Source organism: Eucyclogobius newberryi, unplaced genomic scaffold (assembly GCF_026437365.1).
Source record: "Eucyclogobius newberryi isolate DKJ021-1_F unplaced genomic scaffold, fEucNew1.0.hap1 SCAF_17, whole genome shotgun sequence".
Classification (NCBI taxonomy): Eukaryota; Metazoa; Chordata; class Actinopteri; order Gobiiformes; family Gobiidae; genus Eucyclogobius; species Eucyclogobius newberryi.
This window is the reverse complement of record NW_027315801.1, coordinates 1,837,312-1,852,782: the sequence shown is the minus strand read 5'-3', so window position 1 is coordinate 1,852,782 and position 15,471 is coordinate 1,837,312. Positions and strand designations below refer to the sequence as shown.

Genomic DNA, 15,471 nt, shown 5'->3' with positions numbered 1-15,471 from the left:
TAGCATGTTCGACGCCGCTCAAACTACTCTCCAGTCACTGCAAATAAAAACTAAACCCAAAATATTTGCGTTTGCTTCTTCAAAACTGACGAGCCTGGTGATGGAATCTTTGCAATTTTACAGTTTTCAGATTTTCTTTTCATTCTATACATTACTGTTTTTGTAAAGAAACCACTCTGGTGTTTTTAATCCAAGAGCAAATTTAATAGAAAATGCAAAATATGTGATATCAAAGTTTGGAAAAGAAAGGCACTGTTTTCACAAGGCCTCGGTACAATGTCTCATGCGGCTTTAATCTTTATCTACATCCAAAATAAGAGTGCTTCATACAAAATAAACAGAATTACTGATTAGAACTGGCACATTATTTCTTCATATATTACATGTTTATAATTTATTTAAATGTTTATCATGTGAAATCATGAAAAAAAAAATAATAAACACATTTTCTGTTGTTTTTTTTCTCCCGTGTCAGTTCATTTCATCTCCAGGACATTTGAGTTTAACAGAACTGCAAAACAAGAGAGCAAAGAAAGATTATTCACAAAGATATTAAACAGCAGTAAGAAGACGTCAATCTAATATTTCATTTAATTAACCTATATAATCGGTTTTGTTTGTGTATTATATGAAATGTTCTTCCACAGAGACACACCAAACTTTACAATCTTGGACTGAGCCAGGTTTAAATGTATAGTTTGACTTTATAGACGTATTAGACACAAAAACAATGATTTTGGATTTCTTATTTAAGATTTTTGTAAACTAGATCTTCCTTTGGTGTTTTTATGTGCCACTTTCAGGCCTGATCTTTACGCATCTGTGGGAGAGAAATGCATTTTACGTGTACTCGTAAAAGAAAATCTAAAATGTGAGAAAATCGACTTTGAAGTTACAATGTCGCTTATAAATGTGAGCATGAGCTGGAATAAATCATAAAAAGGCGCAGGTTGGACTCTTTTGTTGTGTTTGTGCTCCTTCCACCGCCCGCGAGCCACTTCACAAACAAACTGGTCCCTTCACCTTGACCCCGAGTCAACAGGAAGCAACCACGAGGGGGCGGGGCTAGAGCAGGGAAGGTTCAAAAAGACAGCCAATGGCGTCTCGGAGAGGGTCATGAGGGAAAATTACAGAAGCAGATATTTGCGACGATGACAAAAGTTGTTTTTCAGTCGGGTTTTCCAGTTTTCGTGCACTTTTATCTCAGAAAGTCTGGATTTATCACGTCAGAAATATTAAAAACCATCAGTCTGAGCTCATGGGTCACTTTTGTTGTAGTTATTCTTCGTAAAAGCGAAACGTTATTGCTTTGTTTGGCAAATCTGCTGCTCTTACAATAAAGAAACTGGACATTAAACCCCTGAAAATGCGGAAAAGAGTTCAAATGTTTGAGATAAATCGGTTCCGGAGGGGTTTTCCCGACTTGTGCAGTATCCATGTCTCCTGAGGGCCCCGTGAACGCAGAAAAACACTTCCTGGTCACGACAGCACACTGGGCATTAAGCCACAAAATCAATGTAGAGATTTGTTTTTGGGATGACATTCAACTTTTTAGATTACTTTTTGTTTGGCAATTTATGTTGAATAGTTCATTTTCCACATAATTACCCACGCGTAATCTTTAATAACTGTGGGGAAACATTTGGAAAAGAGAGATTTGTGGCAACGTTTTGATGGCTGGAGGCGGCACAGCGAATGTGTCACGTACAGTCTCTGGCGCCCTCTTGTGGGCATAAGCGGTACTGCAATAGTACAGTCAGTCAAAACCATACATATTTTACACTGAGACTGTGGCTGCAGTATTTAAGCATGAATAATATTGACATTGTATTTATTTATTTTAAGGGTTTTTAACTGTGGCAAAAATTTATAAATATTTCTAGATAGATCATGTTAAAACATGTAATTAAAAGGCAGTATCACATGAAAAATCTATGAAATATTTAACATTTTCCTCTTTACCATTTGTATTATTTAGTAGCAGGAGAGGAGTCTTTTTTGTTCTGTCCTTGTATTTGTTTTCCTCTTCTTCAAAACCTCATTAAACCGCTGAACCATCCATCCATCCATTTTCTACCGCTTGTTCCCTTTCGGGGTCGCGGGTGACTGGAGCCTATCCCAGTGACTTCGGGCCTTAGGCGGGGCACACCCTGGACAGTGGCCAACTTGTCGCAGGCCAACACAGAGACATAGACATTACAGACAGTTCACGCTCACATTCATTCACTAGGGCCAATTTTAGTGTGTTGCCGTGTGCGTTTACCTTCCATCTGTTGCCGCAGTTGTTGCACACGACGAAGGTGGTCATGGGTTCATCGGCGCTGCGAGTCTGCACCTGGGACACGAGAGCGAGCGTATGAGGGATTCAAACTAAAAAAGGTCTTAAGCACAAGAGGCTGGTTTAAGAAATAAAGGCTATATTATTATTTTAGGTTGTGACAGTGAACTACACAAACATTAGGAGCTCCATTTGATTTGATTTCCGGCTGGTGCCCCCGCTCCGTCCAGCGTCATTTCCCCTCAGTTACTGCGGCGCCTCCACATTTTACCTGGTTGTAGGTGCAGTTCTTGCTTTTGCACTTGCTGCACACAAACATGTCAGTCTCGGTCCCGCCCACTCTGGACAGCTGGTGCTCGCGGATCGACTCTTTGGTCAGAGTCTCGCGAATCTGCTTCAGCTCCGCACTGGCCATCTCCTGAAACAAGACTTTTCAGACGCGTTTTTTCCACTTTTTAATTTATTTTCACCACTTTATATCATCTTTGCATGTGAAAATGTTGATTTCAAAGACATTTTTTCCAAAGATTGCCACAATAGTCGTCGCATTAAGCAGTGGTTCCCGAATTGGGGGTCATGAAGCTTGAGGTGGGGGCCCCCAGGTGGTTTCATAAATTAATTTAAAAATGTTGACACTGTATTAAAGCCATTTTGGGTCAAACAAAAAAATAAAACTACACATTTTTAATAAACCTAATTTAAAAAGGTTTACAATTTGAAATGATTACAAACGAAATTTTGTTTTACTGGGAGGGGCCGATTTGGGGGGCGTGGCCTGAAAAGTTTGGGACCCCCTGACATAAAGCAGCACGAGCCTTTACTCACTTCAGTGAAGCGGGTTAAAGTACCGTAATATCACCAGAAATGCCAAACTCAGACATATTAAAATGTAACTTGAACTTGATGGTTTTTCGCTTCTCATTCGTGTTTGAGCAATCTTTTATTTTTTCTGTAATCAAGACGCCACTTTGTGAAACCCAAGGCTTAAAAAAAAAGAGAAAAAAGGTTGAAATGCATTCTGTCAGCCGTTTTTTAAAAATCTGGAGACTAGAATTTATTCAACCTTAAAAAAAGGTCTCGTATGATATAGACGCAGAGGTTTGCGTCTCTTTTCAGCCGACAGGTTTGATCCAGCCCTCCCGTCCCGTCCCGTCCCCTCCCGTCCCGTCCCCGTGGTTCTGAGGGTAAATGACAGGCTGCCAGTTTAACCAAAGCAGCAAAACTGGATCATTTTGGTCGTGAAATGAAGCCGACGACAGAAAGCGCCGACGAGGACACCCGACCTGGCTGCATTAGCATGTCAGACCTTTCAACAGCTTTGTGTGAATGAGCAGCATCAGGACTTATCACTAAAGTCGTTTCAGATCGATACGTCCGAAATATAAACCACGATCCACAGCAGTTATCGATTATCACAACTCTAAAGACAAAAGCGTCGTCTTCTTTGACAGAAGCATCGCGCTGTGAGAGTCAGACACGATCCATGAGGTACAGCCGCTCTACAGTGAAAGTATCGAAAGCCCGAGAAGCCCTTCTGACCCCTGACCTCTGCGCTCATGCTGGCGATGCGCTGGGGGCCCGTGTGCCCGGACAGAACGTTCCGCCGCAGGTCTGGGTTCTTCTGGTCCTTCAGGTTGGAGATACGGCTCCGGAGGCGGCTCTTGTACTTCATGTCAGTGCACTTGAACTCCTGGTAGATATGTGAGCGCCGCGTTCAGGACCAAGCGCTTTAGTTTAGTCACGTCACATTATTTAAGCAGATCAGACACGTCTATAACGTCTAGAACATGTGAGACAGTGAAAGGATATAGTCCTCAATCTGTGCTGCCAGATGAGCACAGTCCGTCCCGTAGGATTTGTAGTCTCCTGTAACGAGAAGAAAGTCATTAAGAAGCAGTGGTTTGTCAGTACAGTGTGTGCTCCAGAACTCAAAGCCTGGTTCAAGATAAAGTGGGCGTATGAAATCATATTAAGCCTCAACATGAACTGTGTCGATAACAAGGAAGTCACACGACATGAGGCGTCGGTGAAAATCGAAACATTTCCATGACTTAAAAAATGATCAATTATCTCTTTAATAGAAATCTCAGCTTGTGCTTTTTTTGCAAAAATACAAGACTTTGTGCATATTCTTCATAAACCAACATAACAGATCATTAGTCCGTCGTAGGCGTATAATCAACACACTGAAAAACAGCTATTGCTCACATACCCAATCATAAGAGTAATTATAATTCAATGTGGTGAGTTTAGAAGTGCTTTTCACAACTTTCAGAGCAGAGTTTACGTCACACTAAAGCTAACAAACTTTAGCATGCCAACGGCGCACTTCCTGAGAATAAAACGGGTGCTTTTACAAGACTTTATTACGTGAAATTATTGGGTACTGCCCCTTTAAATAATAAAAGAATGTGTTTAATATGGCTCTTTTCTAAACTTTTAACATTGCTTTACAGTTGTGTGCATCATTCCTTCCCGTTCACTCCCAGTGCTCTATGATTCTTCTGACCCGCTGACCAGACAGAGCACTGTGGACCCCCGGGCACTCTCGCCACTAGGATGCCCCGCCCCTCAGGTTGGGAACACCTGCACTAGAGCTCTTGTTATGGCCACACTGTCTAACCATCCTCTCACGAAGGCTAGATAAAGTAGCGTTGTCTGACCGTCCGTCTGGAGCGCGGCCACCAGCAGCTCTCGACACTTGTTGCGGACGCCGTCGGTGGTGACCGGGGCCGGCGGGAAGGAAGTCATCCGAGAGGAGGGAGCGGGCGTCTGGGGCTCCTCGGTTTTGCAGCTGGGAAAGCGTACAGGAAGCGTTTAAAAGATGGACGTTATCATGAAGCGAGTTAACCTTGCGTCCGCTCTAACCTGTTCTCGTGGCCAATGTCTTTAGAGGTGGATGAAGACCTAACCAGAGACTCCGCCTTCGTCTCCTTTTCCTCTGACTTTTTCTCTGCACCATCTGAAAGAAACAAAACTGGCATGAAAACCTTTAACACATTTAATCTTTATCACACGTGTTAAAAATACAGAGTTCTCTTATTACTTTGTCTTCATATAATACAATATCATGAGATAATCGAGATGCAGTCCAATTAGTTCAATCATCATCTAATCTTCACTGCACGTTCCGTAATGCTCAGCAGAAAGATCACATACCAATCAGTTTCTTCCAGGATTTTATGAGAACTTTGGCCAAAGTCTGGACCTCTTCGTCTGTGCTTAGCTTCCTCGCAGCGTTCACAGACATCCCCACTCGTGTTGACTGCGCGGGGGGGAAACAAACAGAACCGTTTGACACAATGTATATGGAACAATGCGGGGGCCAGTATTGACCCTTGTGGGACACCTGGAACATAAAGACTGGTTTCCACCAGTTCGTATGATCCTAAAGTGAACCGTAGTGGACTCTTTCAAAGCAGTATGGCTCACTCTGGCGCCTGGAACACTCTTGAGTGGAACTGAAACGCAGACTATAGTGAAAACAAGTATACAAACAGATACAAACAGAAAATAATAATTTCTTATCAAATGCTGACTTGATCTTGTGATAAACCAGTGATAACTTAAATGTTAAGCACAATATTCTATCCTGCCACAGTGACTTCAACTGGAAGAGTAAGTCTACGAATCCTCCGTCTCTGCTTCCTCTTTGGAAGACATGACTGTGGGATTCAGGAGTTCCTCACAGTATTCCTTCCACCGTCCGCCAGATCAACAAGTCTCCACCCACACCATAAACGGTGTTGGTAATGCACTTGCTTTGCCCCCTCCGGTTTGCCAGAATGTCATTGCGGCCGACCGATAGTCCTCCTGCTTGGCCTCCCCAAACTCCTCATTAACGGGGTGTTTGCCTCTGCAACAGCACAAGCCTGACGGTACCAGTCAACCTCAGCCTCAGGAGTCCCACAAGTCAAAGAGGTCTGATAGGCCTCCTCTTCAGCCCGACCGCATCCCTTAATGTCGGTGTTCACCACCGGGTTCGGATTCATCCGCAATGACGATGGAGGTCGAGAACATAGTCCGCTTGGACTCAATGTCCCCAGCCTCCCCCGGGACATGGGAGAAGCTCTCCCGGAGGTACGAGTTAAATACCCTACTGACAGAGGGCTCCACTAGACGTTCCCAACAGACCCTCACAATGCGCTTGGGTCTGCCAAGTCTGTCCGGCTTCCTCCTCCGCCAGCGGATCCAACTCACCACCAGGTGGTGATCGGTTGACAACTCTGCCCCTCTCTTCACCCGAGTGTCCAAGACACGCAGCCGGAGGTCAGATGACACGACAACAAAGTCGATCATTGACCTCCGGCCTAGGGTGTCCTGGTGCCACGTGCACTGATGAACACCCTTGTGCTTGAACATGGTGTTCGTTATGGACAATCCGTGGCTAGCACAGAAGTCCAATAACTGAACACCGCTCGGGTTCAGATCGGGGAAGCCGTTCTTCCCGATCACCCCTCTACAGGTGTCACTGTCATTGCCCACGTGGGCGTTGAAGTCCCCCAGTAGAACAACGGAGTCCCCGGTCGGTGCACTGTCCAGTACCCCTCCCAAGGACTCCAAGAAGGCCGGGTACTCTGCACTGCTGTTTGGCCCGTAGGCCGCCACAACAGTGAGAGACCTGTCCCCCACCCGAAGGCGGAGGGACGCGACCCCATTGTTCACCTGGGACAAGCTCAGGCTCTTTCTTCCCCAGCGAGGAGACGTTCCATGTCCCCAGAGTCGGTTTCGGAGATCCAGTTGTCGAGGCCCCTGCCGTCGACTGCCGCCCAGCTCTCCCTGCACTGGCCCCTTATGGTTCCTCCCTTCAGGTGGTGGGTCCATGGGAGGACGGTCCCAGGTCATTCCTCCAGGCTGTGCCCGGCCAGGCCCCGTGAGGAAAGAACCAGACACCAGACGCTCGCCATCGAGCACCCACCGCCCTCAAATGATACACAACTGAACAAGAGTCTTAAGTCTTTACCTGCAGCGTCTCCAAAGACATCTTCATATTCTTTAGTTCCTGCAGTAAATCCAGAGCTCCTTCCTGTTAAAACAAATAATATGAAACTATATTAATAACCCTGCGACAAGCTGGCCCCTGTCCTGGTTGTACCCCGTCTAAGGCCCAAAGTCACTGGGATAGGCTCCAGTCAACCGCGACCCCGAAAGGGAACAAAATATATCATTTTGTGGGCATATTTTAAGAATTTATATCGCAAAGAATATATACTTTATGTTTTATTCACAGATAAGGCTTGACAATATACATATGGTATATATAATATACTAATTTACAATATACTCTCTCACATAATGTAAACATGTTCAAAGTAAAATGTTTAACTGGCATTTTATGCATTTGTTAAATAATTTTAAATTCCTCTTTGAGTCACAGGGAAGATTCTTGCTGAAAATGAAAACTACTGGACGAGCTTCATGTGGTCAAGTCCAGAACACGACCGCAAAGTCCAGAACACGACCGCAAAGTCCAGAACACGACCGCAAAGTCCAGAACACGACCGCAAAGTCCAGAACACGACCGCAAAGTCCAGAACACGACCGCAAAGTCCAGAACACGACCGCAAATGTAAAAACTAAAGAGAAACATTGCCCAGCCACATCCAACAAAGTCCTAATGGTAAAGCTCGATCAGATGTTCTGATGAGGAAAAAGGAAATGTACAAGTATTGCAGTGCAGTACAGTACTTGTACTGCAGTACAGTACAAGTACTGCAGTACAAGTAGAGCTGGAGGTCACTGATGCACATATGAAGGTGAAAACATCTCATACAAGTGCTAAAAACTAAACGGTCGTGTTAATGTACTTTGAGGTGCAAAGGACATGCCAGAAATATTATTCTACTGCTGTTCTGAATCTGTCCATGTCCCGGAAATACTGTCAAAAACACCTTTAATCTGGTATTGGAGTGCACCACGCTCACCTCCTCTCCTCCTCCTCCCCACCTCCTCCCCACCTCCTCTCCACCTCCTCTCCACCTCTCCTCCTCCTCCCCACCTCCTCTCCTCCTCCTCTCCACCTCTCCTCCTCCTCCCCACCTCCTCCCCACCTCCTCTCCACCTCCTTCTCCTCCTCTCCTCCCCACCTCCTCTCCACCTCTCCACCTCTCCTCCTCCTCTCCACCTCCTCTCCTCCTCCTCTCCACCTCCTCTCCTCCTCCTCTCCACCTCCTCCTCCTCCTCTCCTCCCCACCTCCTCCTCCTCCCCACCTCCTCCTCTCCACCTCCTCCTCTCCACCTCCTCTCCACCTCCTCCTCCTCACCTCCTCCCCACCTCCTCCTCACCTCTGCTGCTTCATTATGACACAGCACCACTGAAAACACTTTAGTCTCTAAACTGCAGAATAAACTTAAAGAGACTAATAAACGGGGGTTTCCTCTCATTAGTGAGCGACAACAGTCCCAGGTGTTTTCACGCTGCCATTGGTCACATTGTGTCTGGACAGTGTGAACACAGCAGCCAGAGCCTGGACCACACGGAACGGCCGCTGCAAGAGCTTAAAACAGGAGTCTCGGAGCAGCTCTCCACACCCGGAAGCAGAGAGTGTGGAGTGAAAGTAGATGACCACAAGATGACCACAAGATGACCAAGACACAGCGGTGAGCGAAAGCACTTGAAATGTTATAAAAAATAAAGCTCTTTTGTATATTTGTAAAGTTCCACTGAGATGTAGCATCTCTTTATCAGGGAAGCAGAGGAAACCTGCAGACACGGGGAGAACATGCAAACGCCCGGGAGTCGAACCCAGGACCTTCTTGCGATGAGGCGACAGCACTAATGCCACACAGAAAGACGTGTCTCTGCCGCCTGCAGCGCCTCGTCCTCGTGGGGACGCCACAGGCAACAAGAGCACGGCTTTCCTCCTGACGCCCGTTGTCATGGAAATAAGTGCATGAGCTGATGAGTCTCCTGCGGCTCATCGTTTGGGGAGAATGAGCGGTGAGGACACGCCCAAACCTCCAGTAAACAACAACTCCTTATTTCTTCATTTTCATGCACTTAAAGTCACTAAATGTTATATTCACTGGATGTGAATTATCATGTTGTATTTTTAACTAAAACAAAACTGTTGTTTGTCTTTTTAGCCGACTAAAGCGGCTTCAACATTAGGTTGAACAAAGACTCAAACCTAAAAAAATATATAAGCTTTCAAATAATATGAATTTGTCAAAATGAAACTAATACAAAGCTTTGTCATCGTCCAAATGAAGAGATGAATCAACATCCATGACTTTAGTAAATGACATTTATTGAATAGGATTAATACTTATTATATATAAAATGTCCTAAATTGATTGGTTTACATCATTTACTAGAACAAAATCCGTGACTTTACATATTTTGCCTTGAACTTCTGTAGAAAAAACAACTTTACACTTGTTTTTTCGCGCTGACCGTGATTGACACAATGACACTGATTAGCACAAGGTGTGAAACTGGCCCCATGTTTAACCCTCATGTCCCGTCTTTAAGGCCCCTGACACACGCACTGGGCCCTGGATGAGCCGTGTCCCCCCGGTCCACGCGCGCACGCACTTCCAGAACCCTCCTGGAGCGGCCGGGCCCCGTCACCTGACCGCCTTTTGTGCCGCGTCCCGGCCGGGCCCCGTCACCTGACCGCCTTTTGTGCCGCGTGCCGGGCCCCTGTCCCCCACATCCACGCGCTCTCCCCCGGTCCCAGGCCCTCACCGTGTTCTTCTTGTGCACCATCTTGTCCAGCGTCCTGGCGATGCGCTCCACCTCTGCGTCCTTCGCCATGGCCGTAGCTCCATGGGTGGATGAAGGGGAGAAGAGAGTGAAGTGTCCCCCGCTGTGTGGCCTCTCTCTGTGCGTGTTTGTTGTGGCGCGCGCTGCGGCCTCATGGGACATGTGGTTCTGAATGAATGGATGAGGCTCGTGTCATGTGACGTGACGTGACGGTTTGACCACTGTTGACACCGGCGCGTTTATTATGCAGCGGGGTAAAGGATCACAGAATTGTATCATATTTAATCAGAAATGCATTTTTAAAAACCTCACACTATTTAAAAGGTAGAAAAAATGTCACAGAATAATAATACTTTAAAATGTATACAAAAAATCACAAAATAACAAAACACAATTTAAAAGGTATAAAAATATCACAGAATAATAATACACAATTAAAAAATGTATACAAAAATCACAAAATAACTATTTTTTTTTAAGTATAAAAACATCACAAAATAACGACAAAAAATAAAAAAAAGTATTAAAACATCACAGAATAACAATACACAATTTAAAAATGTATACAAAAATCACAATAACTATACAAAATTTCCAAAAAAATATAAAAACATCACAGAATAACAAAACACAATTTAAAAGGTATAAAAATATCACAGAATAATAATACACAATTAAAAAGTATAACAATATCCCAAAATAACAATACAACATGTTTATAAAGTATTAAAACATCACAGAATAATAATAGACAATTAAAATACTTATATAGAAATCACAAAATAACAATACAACATTTCAAAAAAGTATAAAAACATCACAGAAACAATAAAAAAATTAAAAATATATAAAAACATCACAGAATAACAAAACAAAATTAAAAAAGGTATTTAAAAAAACAAAAAATAACTAAACACAATTAAAAATACACAAAAGCTTAAATATTACCTAAAATGCAGTTAAGATAAATATATTTTTTTAAATTATAAACAATACACATTTTTATTCAGAATAGCAATTTTTTTTAGGTTTATAATTTTACTTCCTGTTTGTATTTTATGACATCATGATAGGAAATTACCCAGCAACCACTGGGCCAAAACTCATCTAATGTGGGTTAGAGTTAGGGTTGAAGTCTAAAGAATAAAGCCTAAAGAATAAAGCCTAAAGAATAAAGTCTAAAGAATAAAGCCTAAAGAATAAAGTCTAAAGAATAAAGCCTAAAGAATAAAGCCTAAAGAATAAAGTCTAAAGAATAAAGCCTAAAGAATAAAGTCTAAAGAATAAAGCCTAAAGAATAAAGTCTAAAGAATAAAGTCTAAAGAATAAAGTCTAAAGAATAAAGTCTAAAGAATAAAGCCTAAAGAATAAAGTCTAAAGAATAAAGCCTAAAGTCTAAAGTCTAAAGAATAAAGCCTAAAGAATAAAGTCTAAAGAATAAAGTCTAAAGAATAAATAAAGTCTAAAGTCTAAAGAATAAAGCCTAAAGAATAAAGTCTAAAGAATAAAGTCTAAAGAATAAAGCCTAAAGAATAAAGTCTAAAGAATAAATAAAGAATAAAGTCTAAAGAATAAAGCCTAAAGAATAAAGTCTAAAGAATAAATAAAGTCTAAAGCCTAAAGAATAAAGCCTAAAGAATAAAGCCTAAAGAATAAAGTCTAAAGAATAAAGTCTAAAGAATAAATAAAGTCTAAAGCCTAAAGAATAAAGCCTAAAGAATAAAGCCTAAAGAATAAAGTCTAAAGAATAAATAAAGTCTAAAGCCTAAAGAATAAAGCCTAAAGAATAAAGCCTAAAGAATAAAGTCTAAAGAATAAAGCCTAAAGAATAAAGTCTAAAGAATAAAGTCTAAAGAATAAAGTCTAAAGAATAAATAAAGAATAAAGTCTAAAGTCTAAAGAATAAAGTCTAAAGAATAAAGCCTAAAGAATAAAGTCTAAAGAATAAAGCCTAAAGAATAAAGTCTAAAGAATAAAGTCTAAAGTCTAAAGAATAAAGCCTAAAGAATAAAGCCTAAAGAATAAATAAAGAATAAAGTCTAAAGAATAAAGTCTAAAGAATAAAGTCTAAAGTCTAAAGAATAAAGTCTAAAGAATAAAGAATAAAGTCTAAAGAATAAAGCCTAAAGAATAAAGCCTAAAGAATAAAGAATAAAGTCTAAAGAATAAAGCCTAAAGAATAAAGAATAAAGCCTAAAGAATAAAGCCTAAAGAATAAAGCCTAAAGAATAAAGCCTAAAGAATAAAGTCTAAAGAATAAAGTCTAAAGAATAAAGCCTAAAGAATAAAGTCTAAAGAATAAAGTCTAAAGTCTAAAGAATAAAGTCTAAAGAATAAAGCCTAAAGAATAAAGTCTAAAGAATAAAGTCTAAAGAATAAAGTCTAAAGAATAAAGTCTAAAGAATAAAGCCTAAAGAATAAAGTCTAAAGAATAAAGCCTAAAGAATAAAGTCTAAAGAATAAAGTCTAAAGAATAAAGTCTAAAGAATAAAGCCTAAAGAATAAAGTCTAAGAATAAAGTCTAAAGAATAAAGTCTAAAGAATAAAGTCTAAAGAATAAAGTCTAAAGTCTAAAGAATAAAGCCTAAAGAATAAATAAAGAATAAAGCCTAAAGAATAAAGTCTAAAGAATAAAGCCTAAAGAATAAATAAAGAATAAAGCCTAAAGAATAAAGTCTAAAGAATAAAGTCTAAAGTCTAAAGAATAAAGCCTAAAGAATAAATAAAGAATAAAGCCTAAAGAATAAAGTCTAAAGAATAAAGTCTAAAGAATAAAGTCTAAAGAATAAAGTCTAAAGAATAAAGCCTAAAGAATAAAGTCTAAGAATAAAGTCTAAAGAATAAAGTCTAAAGAATAAAGTCTAAAGAATAAAGTCTAAAGAATAAAGCCTAAAGAATAAAGCCTAAAGAATAAAGTCTAAAGTCTAAAGAATAAAGCCTAAAGAATAAATAAAGAATAAAGCCTAAAGAATAAAGTCTAAAGAATAAAGTCTAAAGTCTAAAGAATAAAGCCTAAAGAATAAATAAAGAATAAAGCCTAAAGAATAAAGCCTAAAGAATAAAGCCTAAAGAATAAATAAAGAATAAAGCCTAAAGAATAAAGTCTAAAGAATAAAGTCTAAAGAATAAATAAAGAATAAAGTCTAAAGAATAAAGTCTAAAGAATAAAGCCTAAAGAATAAAGCCTAAAGAATAAAGTCTAAAGAATAAAGTCTAAAGAATAAAGTCTAAAGAATAAAGCCTAAAGAATAAAGTCTAAAGAATAAAGCCTAAAGAATAAAGTCTAAAGAATAAAGTCTAAAGAATAAAGTCTAAAGAATAAAGCCTAAAGAATAAAGCCTAAAGAATAAAGTCTAAAGAATAAAGTCTAAAGAATAAAGTCTAAAGAATAAAGCCTAAAGAATAAAGTCTAAAGAATAAAGTCTAAAGAATAAAGCCTAAAGAATAAAGTCTAAAGAATAAAGCCTAAAGAATAAAGTCTAAAGAATAAAGTCTAAAGAATAAAGCCTAAAGAATAAAGCCTAAAGAATAAAGTCTAAAGAATAAAGTCTAAAGAATAAAGCCTAAAGAATAAAGTCTAAAGTCTAAAGAATAAAGTCTAAAGAATAAAGTCTAAAGAATAAAGTCTAAAGAATAAAGCCTAAAGAATAAAGTCTAAACAATAAAGTCTAAAGAATAAAGCCTAAAGAATAAAGTCTAAAGAATAAAGCCTAAAGAATAAAGTCTAAAGAATAAAGTCTAAAGAATAAAGCCTAAAGAATAAAGTCTAAAGAATAAAGTCTAAAGAATAAAGTCTAAAGAATAAAGTCTAAAGAATAAAGTCTAAAGAATAAAGTCTAAAGAATAAAGCCTAAAGAATAAAGTCTAAAGAATAAAGCCTAAAGAATAAAGTCTAAAGAATAAAGCCTAAAGAATAAAGTCTAAAGAATAAAGCCTAAAGAATAAAGTCTAAAGAATAAAGTCTAAAGAATAAAGCCTAAAGAATAAAGCCTAAAGAATAAAGTCTAAAGAATAAAGTCTAAAGAATAAAGCCTAAAGAATAAAGCCTAAAGAATAAAGTCTAAAGAATAAAGCCTAAAGAATAAAGCCTAAAGAATAAAGTCTAAGAATAAAGTCTAAAGAATAAAGTCTAAAGAATAAAGTCTAAAGAATAAAGTCTAAAGAATAAAGTCTAAAGAATAAAGTCTAAAGAATAAAGCCTAAAGAATAAAGTCTAAAGAATAAAGTCTAAAGAATAAAGTCTAAAGAATAAAGTCTAAAGAATAAAGTCTAAAGAATAAAGTCTAAAGAATAAAGCCTAAAGAATAAAGCCTAAAGAATAAAGTCTAAAGAATAAAGTCTAAAGAATAAAGTCTAAAGAATAAAGTCTAAAGAATAAAGCCTAAAGAATAAAGTCTAAAGAATAAAGTCTAAAGAATAAAGCCTAAAGAATAAAGCCTAAAGAATAAAGCCTAAAGAATAAAGTCTAAAGAATAAAGCCTAAAGAATAAAGCCTAAAGAATAAAGTCTAAGAATAAAGTCTAAAGAATAAAGTCTAAAGAATAAAGTCTAAAGAATAAAGTCTAAAGAATAAAGTCTAAAGAATAAAGCCTAAAGAATAAAGCCTAAAGAATAAAGTCTAAAGAATAAAGTCTAAAGAATAAAGTCTAAAGAATAAAGTCTAAAGAATAAAGTCTAAAGAATAAAGCCTAAAGAATAAAGTCTAAAGAATAAAGTCTAAAGAATAAAGCCTAAAGAATAAAGTCTAAAGAATAAAGCCTAAAGAATAAAGTCTAAAGAATAAAGCCTAAAGAATAAAGCCTAAAGAATAAAGCCTAAAGAATAAAGTCTAAAGAATAAAGTCTAAAGAATAAAGCCTAAAGAATAAAGTCTAAAGTCTAAAGAATAAAGTCTAAAGAATAAAGTCTAAACAATAAAGTCTAAAGAATAAAGCCTAAAGAATAAAGTCTAAAGAATAAAGCCTAAAGAATAAAGAATAAAGTCTAAAGTCTAAAGAATAAAGTCTAAAGAATAAAGCCTAAAGAATAAAGTCTAAAGAATAAAGTCTAAAGTCTAAAGAATAAAGCCTAAAGAATAAAGAATAAAGTCTAAAGTCTAAAGAATAAAGTCTAAAGAATAAAGTCTAAAGAATAAAGTCTAAAGAATAAAGTCTAAAGAATAAAGTCTAAAGAATAAAGCCTAAAGAATAAATAAAGAATAAAGCCTAAAGAATAAAGCCTAAAGAATAAAGTCTAAAGAATAAAGTCTAAAGTCTAAAGAATAAAGTCTAAAGAATAAAGTCTAAAGAATAAAGTCTAAAGTCTAAAGAATAAAGTCTAAAGAATAAAGTCTAAAGTCTAAAGAATAAAGTCTAAAGAATAAAGCCTAAAGAATAAAGTCTAAAGAATAAAGTCTAAAGAATAAAGTCTAAAGAATAAAGTCTAAAGAATAAAGTCTAAAGTCTAAAGAATAAAGCCTAAAGAATAAAGTCTAAAGTCTAAAGAAT

The 15,471-nt window shown here is 38.3% G+C and overlaps 1 protein-coding gene across 1 annotated transcript; it reads right to left on the bottom strand.

Moving 5' to 3' along the window:
- Positions 1-471: 471 nt before the first annotated feature.
- tcea2 (transcription elongation factor A (SII), 2) lies at positions 472-10,080 on the bottom strand. The gene is made up of 10 exons (XM_072448597.1): positions 9,969-10,080; positions 7,242-7,304; positions 5,438-5,543; positions 5,147-5,240; positions 4,942-5,072; positions 4,088-4,144; positions 3,825-3,979; positions 2,550-2,696; positions 2,205-2,335; positions 472-511 (listed from the first exon to the last, which is right to left on the bottom strand). The coding sequence occupies exons 1-10, from the start codon at positions 10,035-10,037 to the stop codon at positions 472-474; spliced, it is 993 nt and encodes a 330-aa protein (XP_072304698.1). The 5' UTR covers positions 10,038-10,080.
- Between the last annotated feature and the right edge of the window lie 5,391 nt (positions 10,081-15,471).

What these genes read in the sequence shown, in the direction of transcription:
- tcea2 (XM_072448597.1), bottom strand. Translation starts at nt 10,037, where the DNA reads ATGGCGAAGGACGCAGAGGTGGAGCGCATCGCCAGGACGCTGGACAAG. An exon ending in TGGTGCACAAGAAGAACACG is followed by an intron (nt 7,305 to 9,968) that starts GTGAGGGCCTGG and finishes TTGTTTTAACAG; the next exon opens with GAAGGAGCTCTGGATTTACT. An exon ending in ATCCTGGAAGAAACTGATTG is followed by an intron (nt 5,241 to 5,437) that starts GTATGTGATCTT and finishes TGTTTCTTTCAG; the next exon opens with ATGGTGCAGAGAAAAAGTCA.